Consider the following 18,967-nt stretch of genomic DNA (forward strand, 5'->3'; position numbering starts at 1 on the left):
GACAGTAAGGCTGTTGCACGAAGAGACCATTTACTATAGCACTGATCAATTCTGAAGTGTCACCCGCTGCACCTTTGGTGTGAAAGACTAGGCCTAGCAATGACTAGGGCGGAGCGCACTGCCAAAGCAGTGTTGTCTGCTGCTCTAGCGGGCAGCACAGTTGCGGTAAGCTCACTGCATTCAGTGCAGCAAGTGTTGCAAGTTTGTCATCTAAATTTTTGATGCGGCTGGAGTCGATCCCATTTTGATGTACCTCTTAACATTTATTACACCAAGCAAATGATCCTGAGAGTTAGCTAGGACTTAATGGGACCTCTTGCTGCACCATCGGATGCATACTCTCAAATGTCGCATTCATCAGTCGGCACACTACACCAGACTCCCGTTAAGACGAACTCGCTTAAGATGAACCCTCGGTTAAGATGAACAGTGGAGGTGGTTTGGTTCCTCATAGAGTCAATGGAAAAAATCCGCTTAAGATGAACAGTTTACAATCGCTAATCGGTTGAGATGAATTTTCATGGCCGGCTGCACCCCACCCGTGCAGCTTACTCAACCATCCGAGCAGCGCTTCAGTGGAAAGAAAAAAAAAAGCTTTTCAGTACCACGACCATCTGTGCCGCCGACGCACGCAGACCCAAGCACGTTGGCGTCGGAAATGCGATTCTACGAAGGCGGAAGAGTGCCGCTGCTCGTCCTCTCCCACCGTTCCCCCGCTCACGCCTTTTGTTCCCGCAGTAGGAGTAGGTTCGCGTCGCGCCGGCCGTCTTGGTACGACCTCGGGCAAGGACGAAACAGAGCGCAGAGAGGAAGAGAGAGAGAAAAAAAAAGAGCATGCGCGGCCTGGCCAGCAAAACTAGCGAAACGCAGGAAAAAAAACGGTGAGAAGAAAAAGCAGCCAATGACGTTTCCCAATGGTGATCACGTGATAGTGTCGTCATGCCAGTGCTACCGAGCTCCGCGCCTTTGCTGACCGTCAACGATGCCAACTACGCAGTGCGCAGATCCATTGTTCGTGGCGGGTGTGCACGTCGTGTCCCGCAATTTTCTACCAGGCTGTACGCCGTCACCTCGTGGTGTGCGCTGTTTGTTTTCGTGCGCGCCGTGTTCGCCGTGTTGCTACTATGGCTAGTTGGCCAACAACTCGAAAAAAGCCGCTTGAGCTTCGTGAGAAGGCCGAAGTTTTGACCGAAGTTCGCGCCGGCCGGCTTTCAAAGACTGAAATAGCGTGCAAGTTCGACATCGCGAAAAGTACCGCGAGCGGTATTGTGAAAGACGAAGTGCGGATTACCAGTGCTTTGGAAGATGGTGAGTTTGCGCCGAAGCGGAAGAGGATGCGCACAGCTATGCACAAAAACCTTGAAGACGTTCTGCTTGCCTGGGTGAAGAGAGCGCGCAGTGTGAATTTGCCAGTGAATGGATTGCTACTGAAAGCTAAGGCGGAAGAAATTGCTCTGCGACTGAATGTCGAGTTTGCGTGCAGCGATGGGTGGCTCGACCGTTTTCAGAAAAGGCATGGACTGGCCTTTCATTGTGTTGTCGGTGAGGCCACTGCAGTGGATGAAGCGGTCTGCAGCGATTGGAGGCAGAACAAGATGAATGAACTCGTGGACAAATATGGACCCTCAAGATATATACAATGTGGACGAAACTGCGCTTTTTTACCAGCTACTCCCAAATAAAACGCTCGCATTTGCTGGTGATGACTGGGTGGCGGGCAAACAGAGCAAGCTTCGAGTAATGGTCCTCGTGGGCGCAAATATGACTGGGACTGACAAACTAAAGTTGCTGGTGATTGGCAAATCTAAAGCACCACGCTGCTTTAAAAACATAAAAACGCTGCTGGTCATGTACATGGCTAAATCAAAAGCGTGGATGATGCAGCACTTTTTGAGCAGTAGCTTCAAGAGGTGGATCGCCACTTCCAGAGACAAGAGAAAGGTTCTTATTGTTGACAACTGTCCCGGACACGGCCACTTCGCCAGACTTCATGCCATCTGACTGGAGTTTCTACCAGCGAATACAACGGCGAAGCTGCAGCCTATGGACCAGGGAGTAATAAGTAGCTTGAAGAGGCACTATCGTCGCTCTCTGCTGCAAAGGATGCTGATTTGAATGGAGAGCAGTAAGGAGTACACAGTTAACCTGTTAAGTGCTGTCGACTTACTGACGAGCGCCTGGGAGCAGGTTACTCAAGCCACTATTGCCAACGCCTTCCGCCATGCAGGATTTGTAGCGCTTAGTGATTGCTCTGTGCAGAATGACTGCGATACTACGAATGAGGACCACACTGCGAACTTGGAGGATATAAGCATTGTTTCTGTGCTGAGCAGTAAGGATGTGTTCATTGACATCAGTGCGTATGTCAACATTGACGAAAGTGTGGAAACTTGTAGGGCACACACACTGGACGCTCTGATTGAAGAAGTGCTTGACCTACCATCGGGAACTGCTGCTGAAGATGACAGCTTGAATGTTATGCCTGAATCTGCACTAGTTACCTGTGATGCAGCTGATGCCTGCCTAGACACTTTAGTGCAGTTTTTTGAACAGTGTGAGGGCACTGAGGATATCTTCAAAAGTTAAGCGAGATGTCTGCTTTTGTAGCAGGCCGTCGATTTTCACGACAGACACACAAAAAATTAAGACTGGGTAACAGTCAACAATGCCTGATGCCTTACTACTGCAAAGTGTAGTAGACAATCATTAATCCAATCAATGCTTGTATTGCAGTTTATTTTCCTGAAAGGCCATTTTATTCATTTGTTTTCATATACGAGGTATTTGAACACAAACATCATTTTTGGAAGCACTCCTGATTAGACGAACTTCTGATAAGACGAACAATTTTCATGGTCCCTTGGAGTTCGTCTTAAAGGGAGTCTACTGTATAGGCAATGCTTATATGACTTGTTGCTCTTGGAACTTGCTTTAGTGTGTTAAGTGCATGTAGTTGAAACTGCATGGACAGCTTGTGTGCTTAAAAATTTTCCACTTGGGCCCTGCGCATATTCCGTACTCTTCCGTCACAAACACCGGCACCACTGTTGAGCTTCAATGAATAGTCGTGATCAGCAGGTTGATTACGTATGGTATGTAAAACATCAATGGGAATTATAAAACTGCTTTTGCTCAGAGTGCAATCATTTTCATGACATATCAAAGGCCTATCAAATTTTGGGTATGCTCAATTTTTATTCATCACAATTGCCATTATTTTCAAAATGCATTAGTTTTGGTCATATAGTAGCACGTAGAAAAATAAATTGAACAAATGCCATTCATTGGGAGTGACATCAAATTTTCTATGTGGCAGGGGTATTGCTTTGCAGACAAGAATCTCACTTGCAGTCAGATGGATTTAGGGTCGGTATCAAGAGAAAAATGGAAATTTGTAGAAACAACTGGTCGCCCCCATATATGCTGGCCACTTGCATCGAGTTTTTTGAGAGCATAAATCTCCTAATATTCTAGGAAACGAAAATGGCAATAATTTAGCCACATTCAAGATAGCTCGCTCGTTCTGCCCTCGACCATGCATGCCAAAATATTGCTTCTCTTATTGTACGTGACAGTGATTGACGTTCACACTCTCGGCAGAATGGCAGCGGGAGCGTGCGTGCGGCTGCACACCTGTGTTTTCATCATGTGACGTCACGGAAGGCAGTGCTCTCTTAGCCCTACATAAGCGTTCCAATTTTGATTAAAGTTTTTTGCTTATTTAAAATTATTGCTTGTGTATTGTAAAAATGTAATCTTATACTGTGATCCAAGCCTTGGCATATAAAAATTAGTTAATAGCTCAGTACGGTCGAAAAATCGCTGCAGTTACCCTTTAACATGAAACGATATTACATGGCAAAAAGCCGCCTTGCTTTTCGTCTCCATCAAAAAGTAGCCGCCACAGCTGGGATTCGATCCCGCATCATTGGGCATAGCAGTCAATCCAAACACACAAAAATAGAACAACCCTCACATTGTTTTATTTCTGGCAGAAAATTATTTCAAATCTTAGCACCTGCAAATGTACCAGCCATTCAGAGTAGATCTCATAATTTGGAGGCAGGTTATAGCTACCACAGGGGAAGTTACTGGAGGTAACAAGAATTAGAAAGAAGAACGAAGGTGTTGATGCTGCATCAACAATCAAATCTCTGACAGAAAATTATTTCAAATCTTAGCACCTGCAAATGTTCAGAGTAGATTTCATAATTTGGAGGCAGGTTATAGCTACTGCAGGGGAAGTTACTGGAGGTGTAACAAGAAGGAAAAAGAATGAAGGTGTTGATGCTGCATCAACAATCAAATCTAAAAGCGTGCATAGAAGTTGCATGTCGTTTGGTAACTGCCTGAAAAATTTGTTACCTGGAATAAGTTTGGAAGCTGGAAGCTAGCTGAAAAAGAAAATCCCTACAACCAGTTGGAGACCAAGATAATAAGGCACCTAAACCGCAACTTTTTTCGTAATGAAATGTAGTGAAGTTAGAGGAATATTCTCTATGTTCAAAGAGCATGAATAAAAGACGCCAGTGATAATAATAGCACATAAGAAACAGCCCTTAGTTGTTTTAGTATTTCATACATATTCTTTATAACATTATTTTCTTCTACAAAGGTTGCATTTTATGGGCGAGGGGATTTGTCCCTCATAAATAGCGTTTCAATTCATGATCAGCTTGCGTTAAGGTCACAAATTTTTCCCCCTGCATTAAGATGGTTTAAATTCTATTATAATGCCACTGCACATGATGAGATATTTGTGCCTTGAACAACATTTACAGCACTGATTCCTCGCCAAGAACCTCATTACATCATCCGGTGACATTAGGTCACATGAGACATGCAAACCGAAACCAAAATAATGTAGCTCCTTTCTTGTTCATTTTTCTTTTAGCTCTTTGTACTTGCTATAGCTTCTCTGCTGCTAAATCAGACGCTGCCTTGGTTGTTCAGAGTAGAATGAGAGGGAGAAGATGGTTACGCAATATGAGAACAAAGAATTGAAAAAGTGTTGAGAGGGAGCCTCAGTTTGCAAGCCAAGCAAACATTGGACAAGGGGACTTCTGACGAAGTCAAGTCCCCTTGTCGAAATGCTGGCTTGGATTGCGAACTGATGCTCCCGCTTAACCCTTCTTCAATTCTCTTTCGTATGCTCTTGTTTAGCCATAGGTGACTTATTGTACACTTTTGTGTCGTAAATGAAAGAGCTGTGAGCCGTCCCCTTTCATTCTGAATAGCATCCACTACATGGGCCGAAGAAGTGGAGGCCTCTTCCCGGATGAAGCTGCTGGGCATCGGCCGGGGCAAGAAGCTGCAGTGAGCAGCAGCCAAAGTGAGTAGAATGTCTTTCATGTGCATTTTTAAAACTGCAGGTGAACAAATGCTAGAGAGCCATTTGCTTCACGTATGAAATGCTTTTAGCCCTCATTGTGAGCACTCGGTTGACTTTGTCAAACGAAGTAATGGAATTGTGCTGAAGTTGTTGCCATAACTGGTGCAGAAACAAATGCCATTTCAAGCGGAATTTTTTAAGCTATGAAAGGTATTGCACAGAAATAAAAAGCTCCTCTAGATTCTGAATGGTGCTCCACCGATGCATGCTCAAATTGAGCAGTTTGGTTTTTCTATACAGCAGACCACTTTTCCATCCTAGAAGCCACTCTGTGTTTGAAAACGTATATGCAGTTAGCAATATGCAGGACAGCAATATAGTTCGAAAACCGATTATTAGACATACAAAACATACAACACACATGAGCTTCTCTATGACCCAGAGTGAATTCAGCATACCCATGCTAGCGGCACGCTTGCTGTAGTAATGTGCTGTCCGATAGCAAACTGGCAGCCATCTGTTTGCAGCAGATGCACTTCAAATAGAGGGGCAAACCTTTCATGCTTCTCTGCAGATGTGAGCGTATGCTCCAAATATTGGGCAGTGACAGGTCAGAGCTTCAAAGTTCATGCGTCACACTCTTTGCATCTTACACTGCTTGACAGAAGTAGCATTGGGGTTGAAGATCACATCAAAGCTGTAGTGGAAAGTCCTTCGGAAAAAGCAACTGCTGAGCTGAAAAAGTAGAATTCTGCTATTGGGACACTATAAACTTCATAATAACTGAGGTAGTATAGGGAGCAGCTGATTTCTCTGTCTCCTTTAGCAGTGAATCAAGTCGCACCACGGCCATTGCAAGTCTTTTGTCAGCATCCCTGGCTTCACTGGTTAGTAGCCTATGCACCCAACGCTGGCTTCTTCGCATGACAGCAGGGCCGCATTGAAAACAAGTATGCCAGACTGGAAGACATTTTCAAGTGGACTTGACGTTCACGTTGGCAAGCAGTTTTAAAGCGTTAATGCTGTCAGCAGGTGCGCAAGGTTGTGGAGCCGACCCTACTCCGCACATGAAAAATGATCATGGAGGCGTTATTTGGGGAAGCGAACTTTGCAGGGGCAAGGCGTGGAGCCCGATATATTAAACATTTTGGAGGATATCAGTTCATAAAATGCAAACATAATTCCTCTACTTTAGCATGTAATTTCCGAGGAGATATTTTGAGAATTTGATATAAGCCATTGTTAAATACCGGGTTAATTACCCTAGAGGCAATGAACAATAATTTCAGAGATATCATTACTGAGTGCGCGGTAGAAGTAGGCGGTAGGATAGTTAGAGAGGATACCGGTAAGCTGTCTAAGGAGACGAAAGATTTGATTAAGAAACGGCAGAGTATGAAAGCTTCCAATCCAACAGACCAGATCGAATTGGCCGAGATATCAAAGCTAATCAATAAGCGCAAGGTGGCCGATATAAGGAAGTATAACATGGAGAAAATTGAGCATGCTGTAAAGAACGGGGGAAGCCTTAAAGCGGTAAAGAAGAAATTGGGCATAGGCAAAAACCAGATGTATGCGATAAGGGACAAGGCGGGCAACGTCATCACTAATATGGACAAGATAGTCAAAGTAGCCGAGGAGTTCTATACAGATCTCTACAGTAGCCAAAGTAGTCAGGACCGTAATGAGATTGGCGGTAGGGAAAAACAGTCAGACGTTCCACCAGTGACGAAGGACGAGGTCAAGAAAGCACTAGAAACTATGAAAAGGGGGAAATCAGCTGGAGAGGATCAGATAACTACAGATTTGCTGAAGGACGGGGGGGGATATCGTGCTAGAAAAACTGGCCACCCTGTATACGCAGAGCCTGGTGTCATCGACGGTACCGGAAGCATGGAAGAATGCAAACATTATCCTCATTCACAAGAAAGGGGACTCTAAGGACCTTAAAAATTACAGACCAATCAGCTTACTGTCTGTTACGTATAAGGTATTTACTAAGGTAATCGCTAATAGAATCAGGACAACCTTAGACTGTAATCAAGCAAAGGATCAAGCAGGGTTTTGGAAACGGTACTCTACTATCGATCATATCCATACCATCAATCAGGTGATAGAAAAATGCTCGGAATATAACCAGCCCTTATACATAGCGTTCATTGATTACGAAAAAGCATTTGACTCAGTTGAGACCTCGGCGGTGATGCAGGCATTGCGAAATCAGGGGGCAGACGAGCCGTACGTGAAAGTGCTGGAAGATATATATAGTGGCTGCACAGCAACCATAGTTCTACATAAAGAAAGCAACAAAATCCCCATAAAGAAAGGTGTTAGGCAAGGAGACACAATCTCCCCAGTACTATTCACAGCTTGTTTAGAGGAAGTATTCAGAGACTTGGAATGGGAGCAGTTAGGGATAAGGGTAGATGGAGAATACCTCAGTAATCAGCGATTTGCTGATGACATTGCCTTGCTAAGCAACTCGGGGGATGAAATGCAAATAATGATTGATGGCCTAGACAGAAAAAGTAGAAAGGTAGGCTTGAAAATCAATATGCAGAAGACTAAGGTAATGTTCAACAGCCTTGGGAAGGAACAGCAGTTTACATTAGGTAGCGAAATACTGGAAATAGTAGGCGAATATGTCTACTTAGGACAGATAGTAACCGCAGATCCGGACCATGAAAAGGAAATATCAAGAAGAATAAGATTGGGATGGAGCGCATTTGGCAAGCACTCGCAGATTATGACTAGCAGCTTACCGGTATCACTCAAGAGGAAAGTATACAACAGTTGCATCTTGCCTGTACTCACCTATGGGGCTGAAACGTGGAGGCTAACCAAGAGAGTTCTACTTAAGTTGAGGACAACCCAGAGGGCTATGAAACGAAAAATGGTAGGGGTAACATTAAGAGATAGAAAGCGTGCAGAGTGGGTCAGAGAAATAACTCAAGTTACCGACATTCTAGTGGAAATTAAGAAGAAGAAATGGACATGGGCAGGACATGTAGTGCGAAGAGAGGATAACCGATGGTCGCTTAGGGTAACAAACTGGATTCCAAGGGAAGGAAAGCGTAGCAGGGGGAGGCAGAAAGTTAGGTGGGCGGATGAGATTAAGAAGTTCGCAGGGGTCAAGTGGATGCAGCTAGCACAGAACCGGGTTAAGTGGAGAAATATGGGAGAGGCCTTCGCCCTGCAGTGGGTATAATCAGGCTGATGATGATGAAATACCGGGGTTTCAGCAAACACTTTCAAAAATTTCTAAAAATAGGAAATTAGAAATAAAAATGTTTTCAGTAACATACTTTGTGCTGCGGCGAACAAAATTTACCATAAGAAATACTATAATAATGTAGCTAATTAACTAAATTCTACTAAATAACTTTTTAATGAACATTGTTGGGTGGTTAATACCAATGGGGAGCTTGAAGCCACAGACAAGACGATGTTATATCAGTTTTTAAAACGAAGAAAAATTCTCTAAAGCCCTGCAGTGCGAAGAAATCTGGCATTTTTTCCCGCACGAAATTGAAAACTGCCGCATGAGGAGCGCCGGAAGTCTAATGCTAACACAGTGTCTGCTGGTGACGTGTTGTAATGATTGTGACGCCAAATTCAAAATGTCTGTGCTAATTTACCCGGCTAGAGAGCCTCGGCACTCAGCCTAGACTGCGGCCAGCATTATCTTTTGCTTCGTCACTTGGCGCAAGAAAGAGAATAGTCATCACCATCTATGCGACCGTCGATGTTCAGAATACTGATAGGTGCTGCTTGCAGTTTTCTTCTGTTTCCACCTCATCTGATATGGCTACTGGACGGGCTAGATGGAAGGCGTCACTTTCATTTCATTTATTCACTATGCTGAGCTGCTTGCTCTTCTATAATTGCTGAGTGTTAGGAACCGCATCAGACATAAGTTTTGTCCATGTAGCAAGGAGCACTAGCGCGACTGGGTGCATGACATTAGGCCGTTGTCCTTGCAGTCTGTAGTTCCAATTTCACAAAAAGCATTGAAATTTGTTTGAGGCACTTGTTTTGGAGGTTCGTGTGCAACACAGCCATTGCAGTACCTGTTCTGCAAATTACTTGAATGCACGGAAGTGTAGCATTGGATTAAAATTTCAACGCCACAGCTTGTCGGTTGTTTGAATCGCTGCGCCAGCACAACTCCAGTACTGCGCTGCCGTGAAAGTGGACATTGTGCTCACTTACGTCATCGATGAACGCAGAGTTGGCATCCAGACTGTATGCTGCCCAACATCCTGGTCATCGTGTGCTAACTCGTCTCACATTCCCATCGATAATTAATCGATTTAGGACCACTGGATCAGTCTATGTTCAGAAAAGGAAAAAACAAGCCAGTGCAACCGACGATCTTGACATTGATGTCCTCGCTTATGTCTCTGTTAGGCCAGAAGCAAGGGTCTGGGAAATCGCAAGCACATGTGGAGTGAGTCCGGCTTCAGTTTGAAGGTCACTTTCAAGCCACGGCTACCACCCATATCATGTGAGTTCACTAGAGCTGCCCGCGGGCCAGGCCAAACCTGGCCTGGCCCGCGGGCAGGGCTCGGGCTGCTCGGAAGCCTTCTACCTTAAGCTTGGGCCGGGTCCGTGTTAAGGTATATTTGTATCGGAATCGGAACGACCTTCCTGACCACATCGCCTCACTAACCGACATTCATCATATCAAGGCTGCCATCGAAAGACATTTTTTATTGTAACCGCCGTACTCCAAGCCCACCCCTCATGTAATACCCCTTAAATGGGGCCTTTGAGGATTCAATAAATAAATAAATTGTAAGGAAAAAGATGATACAGCGCCGAAGCTAATGCCGATAAAGACGCCGATCAGCTGGCGCGCGCACTGAGAGCTCGGACTGTCTTGTTCGGACGAGATTGTACTTCGCTCTACGATCATCTTGTGTCATCGGTCGCCATCTCCAGTCCTTTGAATAACCCCCAATAAACCCCTCTTCAAAATAAATAAATAAAGTATCGAGTGGGCCGGGCCAGGCATCCTGATCATGAACACATACAACTTATGCGAAAGCACAAATACGGTCAGTGCGATAAGCATCTTGAATGTACTATATTTTCCTGGCGTCATCCCCACACGATAGCTTCCGAGTTCTTTCCTGGCATTGACCCACGTTCCCTTCCTACTTCCTCGCCACGAAAGGATCTTTGGTAGCCGTCTGTGACCGAGTAGAGAGGCCACATGTGGGTTACTTTCGAGTTTCACATCTTTGCTTTAGTAACACCGGCACTGATATTTAGCTGATTGGTGCACGGTGAGATAGGTAAGCTCGACGAGTGCTTTGCCACAAAATCAACAATTTGTTTAGGTTAAGAGCTAGTGCACTCTAAGTCATTCAGGCCACAAGTTGTAGCAATGAAAGAAACTCGGGCACTACCGGGTTCATTATCCAGGAGCGCAGCCGATGACTGAATTCAATACATAACTTGTTGTTTTTGCACAGTAACTTAATTGCTCGTACATGCTGTGCTGCATATGTTTAGCATATTTTCCATTGCAAGTGTGAGAACTTGACATTCGTGCTGTGCCTCGTATGTTTAGCAAATTTGCCATTTCAAACTTGAGAACTCGACATTTCAAGGTCTTGGATAAACTTGTCATCCTGAAATTGTTTTCTTTTTTTTTGCATGTTTCAATTGCAATTATAGAACGATGGGTTGGGCCGGGCTCAGACCTTAAAGCTAAGCGCCAGGCTGGGCTGGGCTCAGTCACTTTGAGTCAGGCTGGGCTCGGGTCTTCAGTGCAAAATTTCAGCCCGGCACACCTCTAGTCTTCACCAGGAACTGACACCAAAAGACTTTCAAAAATGGCTTGATTTTTGCAACTGGTGCTTGATCCAGTGTGACGAAGACCTGGGATTTCTCCACAGAGTGCTTTGGACTGACGAGGCCCAATTTTGCAGGTATTCGAATGTCAATTTGCACAACACCCATTATTGGTGTGATCAGAACCCACATTGGCTACGTCGGCACAAGTTACCAGGCAAGATGGTTAGCAAATGTCTGGTGTGGCATATATGGCGGCCGTATAGACCTTATGCAAAATTGCTGCCATCTCTCGGACGTTCAGCAAACTGCGCTACGCGACAGCATGTCCGAGGGTTGAGTGCATCGGCTGCGCTTACGGCTGCTGCCGTCGCGTTAGCTGCGTCTGCTTTGTGCTGTGACTTCCGTGTATTTGTTCACATTCAAAGCACAAAATGACGGAATAATAGACGATTGAATTGTCCACGCTGCCTACATTCTAATTTTACTTCGTGAGGCGATACTGCACTGCCAAAACTTCTTGTGAACGGTGGTAACAGCATAACTACAAATGGCAAAACCTTCGTTCTTGCTGCGGGGCATTCTTTGATACGCTACTCAAATACGCGTCCATGAAAGTGCAAAACATTGATATTGCTTCCGGGTGTAAAACATGTCTGCGATGTCATTACGCATACATGAAAGAGCTTAATGTTGTTTCTTGTTTTTTTTTCTTTAATATAGGTCTGATGCCTAATAAACACTGCACTCTGATGTACCTACACAGTTCCCAGTGAAGCGCGTGCACTACTGTTCCCATCCTCTGTCTGAACGCTTGGCAGCAGAAGTATTTCGTTAGCGTGTAATCAACCATATAGCAGATCCGATATTCTATGTTACTGGCTAAAACCCCCAACCATGTGAATTTGCCGGCGAAACGCGACAGGTCAACGATGTGCTTCCGTGCGTGCTGATCCTCCTCAGATGTAGCTCCTGTTGCCGTCACATCGTGGTTCTATTTCGCGAACATCAGTATATAGCAGATACTGCTCTATACAGGTCTGCCTTACAACCAGATGCAATGTCAAGCTCATTCGTGGACGCGTATTTGAGCAGTGCTTTGTGTAATGTGCAGTTTTTGCAGCAGTCTTTCTCCTCTCCAATACCGCATTTTTTCTTCTTCTTTCTGTAACTCTTGATGGAATTGAAATATTTCAATTGTTTTTCGTTGTCCATGTCAGGGATGAGCTCAGTAGTGAGACAGGGGGGGGGGGGTGCAAATGAGGTTTAATGGCTTTATTTGCTTGTGAAGGTATTGAATGAAAAAACTAATCGCACTACGTTCTCATGCAATATTCAACACTAGCGACATTCTTCACGAAATCGTTTTGCGAAAAAGTAGTGAACGTATACGGGCTGTTTAATGTTAAATGGCGGTTTTGTTTATATAGCTGCCGAACATATTTTGCAAAGTCCGAATTTATGGGGCGTCCAGTCAGTTTCCCTTCCGACCTGAAAGAACACAAATGTTTGCAGTGTGGAGCTGTGATGCATGGGATTTTTTTTTTGCCATATTGCAAAACAACAAACATTTGCCAGCAGCAATGCAGGGAAGTGGTAGAATGTACCAAGCAATGGGCATACAGAAAATGTGATGCATACATGTATAAAGCTGGGTACTTTTAAACATAATAAAGTTGGAAGACATGTACGCTCATTCTTGCTTCTACTGCGATAGCCGCAGTAGCAAACCTCACTGCTAAGTGTGGTAAGGCTCGCTACAAACGATATTGCTCTGTGGATAGTGTCAAATGGTTGACAGTTTCAATCCCTACTTCATTACACTGTTTTCATGGCGTGCCATGAAGGTTAAATGAAGAAACGGCATTATTCAATGATATGAATGGGAGAAAAAAAAAAACTGGCGTGGTCCAAATTAAGGCGTAACTCCTTTTCGATGTACCTCACATTACTCGCAGAAAAAAAATCTCGCACTAATAATAAAAGCAAATAGCCTGGTGATCGGCATCACTATAGCAACAATCATGCGAACTCACGGTAGACGAGAGCAGCTAAACAGTAGGGGCAATTGCTGCCACGTATATATACTATGAGTAGTTCTTTTGAAAGTCGTGTTCTGGAGATGCATCTCAGCAACTGAAGCCTGGACGTAGTTGACTACGTTCAATTCATCGATGAATCGAATGCGTAGACGTTAGAATATCGCGCTGGAATTTGAGAGCAGTCAGTTTGAAGTGCCGAAACCTGTTCTATCTGGATACCTGGTCGTATATATACGAGCGAAGTCTGTTGACAGCTTGTATGCATTTTACCTTAAAAGCCGAGATGAATTGATTCAACAAGGAAATCAAGAACAACACTTGCATATCTTTCATGTGAAAAGGCAATGCGCAGTTCATCCACAGGCAAATTTAATGCACCATGGGCGATATATTTCGTCTGCCTTAGCACCAGGTACTGATTTGCAATCTTCCAATGACGCTAATTAAGATATTTTGCAATTCAGACGCGCCGTTGATCGAAAGTGCGGCTAGCGCGACAACCACGCGAGAGCAGATTAACACAAGCCTCAAAAAAAAAAAGCTCCAGGGATGTAACTTGCTGCCTCTTCTATACCCTTATTTTAATTTTGCGTACAAGGGGCACAACAGTATGTCGGTATTATTGGCAACAACGAGCATTAACGCAGCAAGCTGCGCAACCCCCTATGCCGCTTGCCGCTCCTGAATGCAGCTACCCTTGAACATGGCGGAAACGCACGCGGCGGTCGATAGATGGCAGCAATTTTGCATAGGGTCTTTAGTCGATTCTTATCGACGGACATCTTATGGAAAAGAAGTACACAGACTGCGTTCTGAGGGACCCTGCGCCACATTTCTTTAGGGTCCGTGGCGCGCCGTGCATTCAAAGGCTGCGCCACATCCCAACACTCCCTGCGCGCTGCTCATTTCCCTCTCTTCACTCGTTCGGGGATACCCGGTTCCGTGCGAGGGGGCAATAAAGGAAGGTGCACGCCATCGCCTCGCCCTCTCTTCACACCTGGAAGACCTGCGGATCGCAGCCTGCCAGCCCAGACGACGACCCCGATGACCTCCCGCACTGCCATGGACGGACCCCTTCGGGTGTGAGATTAAAGATGTTTATTACACGGTCCACTGACTTTGTCTTGCACATCCCTTGGGAAGAGAAAGCGCCCGCAGTTCTAAAGGGCATTGTCTGATTTTGCCTCAGAGCTACCACTGTCTGTGTTAAAAAGTGGTTCGAGCATGATGGAGCCCCGCCATATTTTTATCCATCCTCTCGGCAATACACGGATGGCTTTTCTAACCAATAGATTGGGCAAGGTGGAACCCCAGCCTGGCCTCCCAAGTTGACCGATTTATCACCCTTGGATTCCTTCCTCTGGGGATATGTAAAAAAATCAAGTTTTCAAGACAGAAACAGCCAACCTCGAAGACCTGAAGTAATGTGTAAGGATATGACTTGAAAATATTCCCAGAGAGATGCTTTTATCTGCTGTGAACTTCATCAAAGACCGCATTCTTCTGTGCATCGCAATGGATGGCAAGCAATTTGACTACATCATGTGAAGATTGGTTGTCATCCCAAGTGATAGTGCTTTTGTGGAGTGCCCACGTGTGGCTGCAAGCAAATAAAACAAACCATATTTAATTTTTGTTCGTTCATGTTTGTATGACTTGAAACTGCTTAACATTTGAGGCAAATTTTTCATAATCATGGACTACTGTTTACAAATCATGAGACGTGTGCTCGTGCACACTGCAGCTGTATCGAGGCGGCTGGTACGACACGTCATGCTGCAGTGCCAAAAAGTTTTCATTTATGAAGGTATTTGTGTTTTCGAAGATGGAAGCAGACTCAGCCGTCCCGAACGAACATCATTTATTCACACATACATATATATAATAGGGTGCCTCGATGTAGCGCGCCACCGTACAGGATGGAGACACCGCCTTTGACGGCGCCATGTTGGAGCAAGCTCAGATACGATGGGCTATGAAGGTGCGGCCCGATTTCTTTTTCAGCACGCGCTTGCGCTAGCAGGCTCAGCTGTGTACCGTTTTTACACACATACTCGCAATCGTGAGTGGTTTTTTGCTCTAAAAAAAATGTGAAAGCATATACTGCTTGCTAGCCTACGTAGTTTAAGAGGAAATGATCAAATTGCAGATGGTAAGCATTTACTCTTTCGCTGTCTCAGATGTTCGAACGCGGTTATTTTGACGACTGGCTGTATAAAGCAATGCATTTTGCACTGCCGGACATGAATGAGTTTATGAGGTGCATAACATTCAGTTGCGTCTCTTGCTATAGATCAACAACCATGTGTACGTTTTAGGGAGCCGTATATCAAAAATAATTTGTATCACAGTGGCCCATCGTAAACCGTACAAAAGACAGTAAAAAGGGATGCATAATCAACCTTTGACACGTGTCGCATGCTGATGCACATGGCATTTTCTTCCAAAACAATCCTCATTAAGACTTTGAAGCTGATTTTGGATGCACGCCTAGCAGACATGTTGGCGCCAACTACAGTTTTGCTGCCGTACCCATAATTCGATTTTTCTGGCTGACTTAGCCAACTGAAGTAAATGCGCAAGCGCATCGTCCCAAACCGCTCTTAGTCTGTTCATAAGCTTTGGGTATTTCGTGCAATCAACCACTGGAATCGGAACGGTCTGTTCGATAAGGCATTTATAGGATTTTACTCGACTCTTGAAATAGAAGATGTCGTTTTGTTCCGATAAATTTTTACACGCAATCAAACAATGTCGGGACAGCCGTTGACTTGAGGAGCCACCGTTCATACACTGTGTTTGCCCTCGAACTGGCACTGAAATGAGATGGGCAACGAAACAGTCATTTTGCGTATTTTGTAGTGTGCACGCAAATGAATGAAATAATAAAAACATTATGGAAGCAATGCGATCTTTACATGTATGATCGCAAAATTTTTCCATCGATGCCTAACAAGTGACCGCACTAATTCTGGTGTCAGGCAGTCAAATTTAGCTTCACCTAAATTTGGCTTAACCTCAGACGAGTACTTGCGGGAACAACAGGGTGTGAACATGGCCTCGCGATGCATAATTAATTATACAGGGAAGGAAAAGCTGCATTCGAGATGAACTTTTGTACTGTGCAAGAACCTTGCTTCCTCATGACCGCTTTCACAAGATGATGCCATTACACCTTCCAGCTCACGAAAGCAGTTTCTTTGAGACTTGTCGAGTTTCCAATCATATGCTTAAAATGACCTAATTTTCAGGAGAACCTAACTTTTTATAATATTGCGAATCTCAAAAACCTGATGTAAAACTGCTCCTGTGCATAATTAAAAAAAAACAGCTTCAAAGGACCTGTTATCTCTGTTTCGCGAAATGTACTTGCGATAAGCCCGCTTGCCAAATTCCAGCGCGGCCAACTTGCGGGGTTTTTTTTGCGACCAAAATAATTGTTACAAACTGCGTTTCACTTCCTACTCTGTCGCGAGATGACATGTCATCCGTCGCTCTCCATTGTATTATTTCCCGAGAAGGAGAGAGGGAATGTAATCTGTGTGAATCTGAAGCCTCGGCGGTTGCTACCAGCTTTCAAGATCGAATGTAAGGGGGAGCGATCGAAAGGGCACATTGGTGCATTCCTTTGACAAATCAGGCTCGACCTTCTCTACATGTTCTTGGTGCGGCTATGAACACAGAAAGACGGATCCTCAACAACAGATATTGTGCGACACTACGCGAATGATACTAAATCAAGTGTCACTCACTGAAAGTTACACAAATTTCCCCGAGTGACTACAACATAGCAGACGCAATTTTCCATATATTTAGTTTATAAGCCCTCACGTACACTGAAAATTCAAAATTTACACTTAAAAAACAGCGCGCTACTCCCGATGCCAGGCAATGCGATGCTTCGACCTGCTTCAACGTTGAAGAAGGCAGACCAAAATATGTTGCGCACAATGCTAGATGGGGAAGCCAAAAACCGCACAAAGCTCGTGATTACAAGAAGATGGGTGAAGCGGCGTGAGATAATGTCATTCCAAACAAGTGCATAACTGCGTTAGACGAGTACAAAAATATCTCTTAAAACACTTTCGTATAAACAGATACAGACCGCAAGAAAGACGACACACGTACATACACAAGCACTTGTGTTTGTCATCTTTCTAGTAGTCTGTGTCTGCGCTAGACCTTTTTACACGATTGAAATGCACCTATTCGCTCAAGAAATTTTATGGATGCATAAAAGCAGCACAGGTATTGTGGCTTACTTCGCAGGTCTTCACGTTGCCATTCTCCGTCCAGTCTTCACTTTCGCGTCCCATACATTTCTTCGTCTCTTATCCCTTGGAAAACAATAACATCTGGCTCCTTTTTTTTAATTTTTGCTGAGCCGGCACACAATGGAACTCAACAGCCTGGCATGCTAGTTTTCGCGACTGAACACAGTTCAATCGCCCAGTTCCCAGCGCACAGCGCAACCGCTTTGAACACTCCGCAACAATGGCACGTAGCGACTTGCCCCAAGATGGCAAGCGCGGCAAAAGTGGCGGTACGGGGCATGCCAAAGGGTGTCACAACCCTGTACGGCGGCGCTGGTATCGAGGCATTCTAATATATAACAAACAGAAGCGCCCCCTGGGGAATAAAAAATACAAACTGAAAACGAAACTGAATACAACATACTCCCCCCTTATTTTAGTGATTAGTTGTTAGTAAGTATTAGTAGGGAAACCCCAAAACGTGCACACTGTATTTACAAGTATTTACATATTTACACGTATGTACATGTCAGTGCCAACTAATGGGTCTGATAGTCTTGTAGCCAGGCCGGTGGCCGGTGCTCTCGGGTCAGGCGCTTTGAACACTGCACGCGATGCTGGTGACAGGCTCGTAAGCTTTTGCTGCAGTATGCCAGGAGACCGAGTCCGCATCCTGGGGGGAGGCGGCTGCAGTTCAGCAGGCTGCAGTATGCCAGAAGACCGGTTACGATGTCGCAGGAGGCGGTACACCAGGAGACCGAGGCTGTGGCGTGGTAGAAGAGGCAGGAGGCAGCATGCCAGGAGACCGGAGCTCTGGAACCCTGGAAAGCTTGGAAGCATTCCACATCTGGCCGTCTCCGAGTCTGAAAGAAGCTGGTCCCCTCCTCGATCACTTTTGTTGGCGCCGAAAAAACGCAGTCTCCCTTGAACTGAACTGGTGGTTGCCTGACACGGACAAAATCACCTACGGCTATCTGTCTTTTTGAAAGCTCTCCTTTTGTCCGTGCAGCATGTGCTGCTGTGCCAGACCCGACAAATTCGTGCCAATTCCTTGGTGGGGTCTTTCACAAATGCTGGTATTGAAAAGCCCACAACATCCAGCCTGGTTCGGGGCATTATATCATGTAGTGGAACTGCTGGGGCGACCTCTGTGGTAGCATGCGGAGTACATCGATAAATGGCAAGGTACTTTGTGACTGCTTGCCAGAGTGGTCTTCTTTCGAGGAGCGAGACTTGAAGGGGATAGTACACCAAAGAATGTGAAAGACGGACACCTCTGCTTTGCAGGAAGATGAATTCATGCATTGTGAACTGGAGTCCATTATCATAGATGATCTCTTCTGGATAGCCTTCACTGGCAAAAACACTTATTGAAGTCTTTTACAGTGCTTGTAGACACTTCAATGCAAAAATGTGCCTCTGGCCATTTAGAATGGTAGTCAACAAGTGTTAGGGCAAATCTGTTGTTGTAAGCTGCATCTGTGAAAGGACCAACAATGTCTAGGCCAAGCTTCTGCCACGGTTGCTCAGGCAATTCA

At 45.0% G+C, this 18,967-nt stretch overlaps 1 protein-coding gene across 1 annotated transcript in view; it reads left to right on the top strand.

Annotated features, from left to right (window-relative positions):
• The window catches only part of LOC146184020 (uncharacterized), a 135,163-nt gene that overhangs the window by 106,053 nt on the left and 10,143 nt on the right, over window positions 1-18,967 (top strand). Inside the window, exon 12 of the mRNA XM_084608786.1 lies at window positions 5,238-5,332. Coding sequence (XP_084464912.1) covers window positions 5,238-5,320 — 83 coding nt within the window. The 3' untranslated portion in view covers window positions 5,321-5,332. The remainder of the gene's footprint in view (window positions 1-5,237; window positions 5,333-18,967) is intronic.

The sequence above is a fragment of the Amblyomma maculatum genome, chromosome 7 (assembly GCF_055883805.1).
Source record: "Amblyomma maculatum isolate TAMU_Amacu chromosome 7, ASM5588380v1, whole genome shotgun sequence".
Lineage (NCBI taxonomy): Eukaryota > Metazoa > Arthropoda > Arachnida > Ixodida > Ixodidae > Amblyomma > Amblyomma maculatum.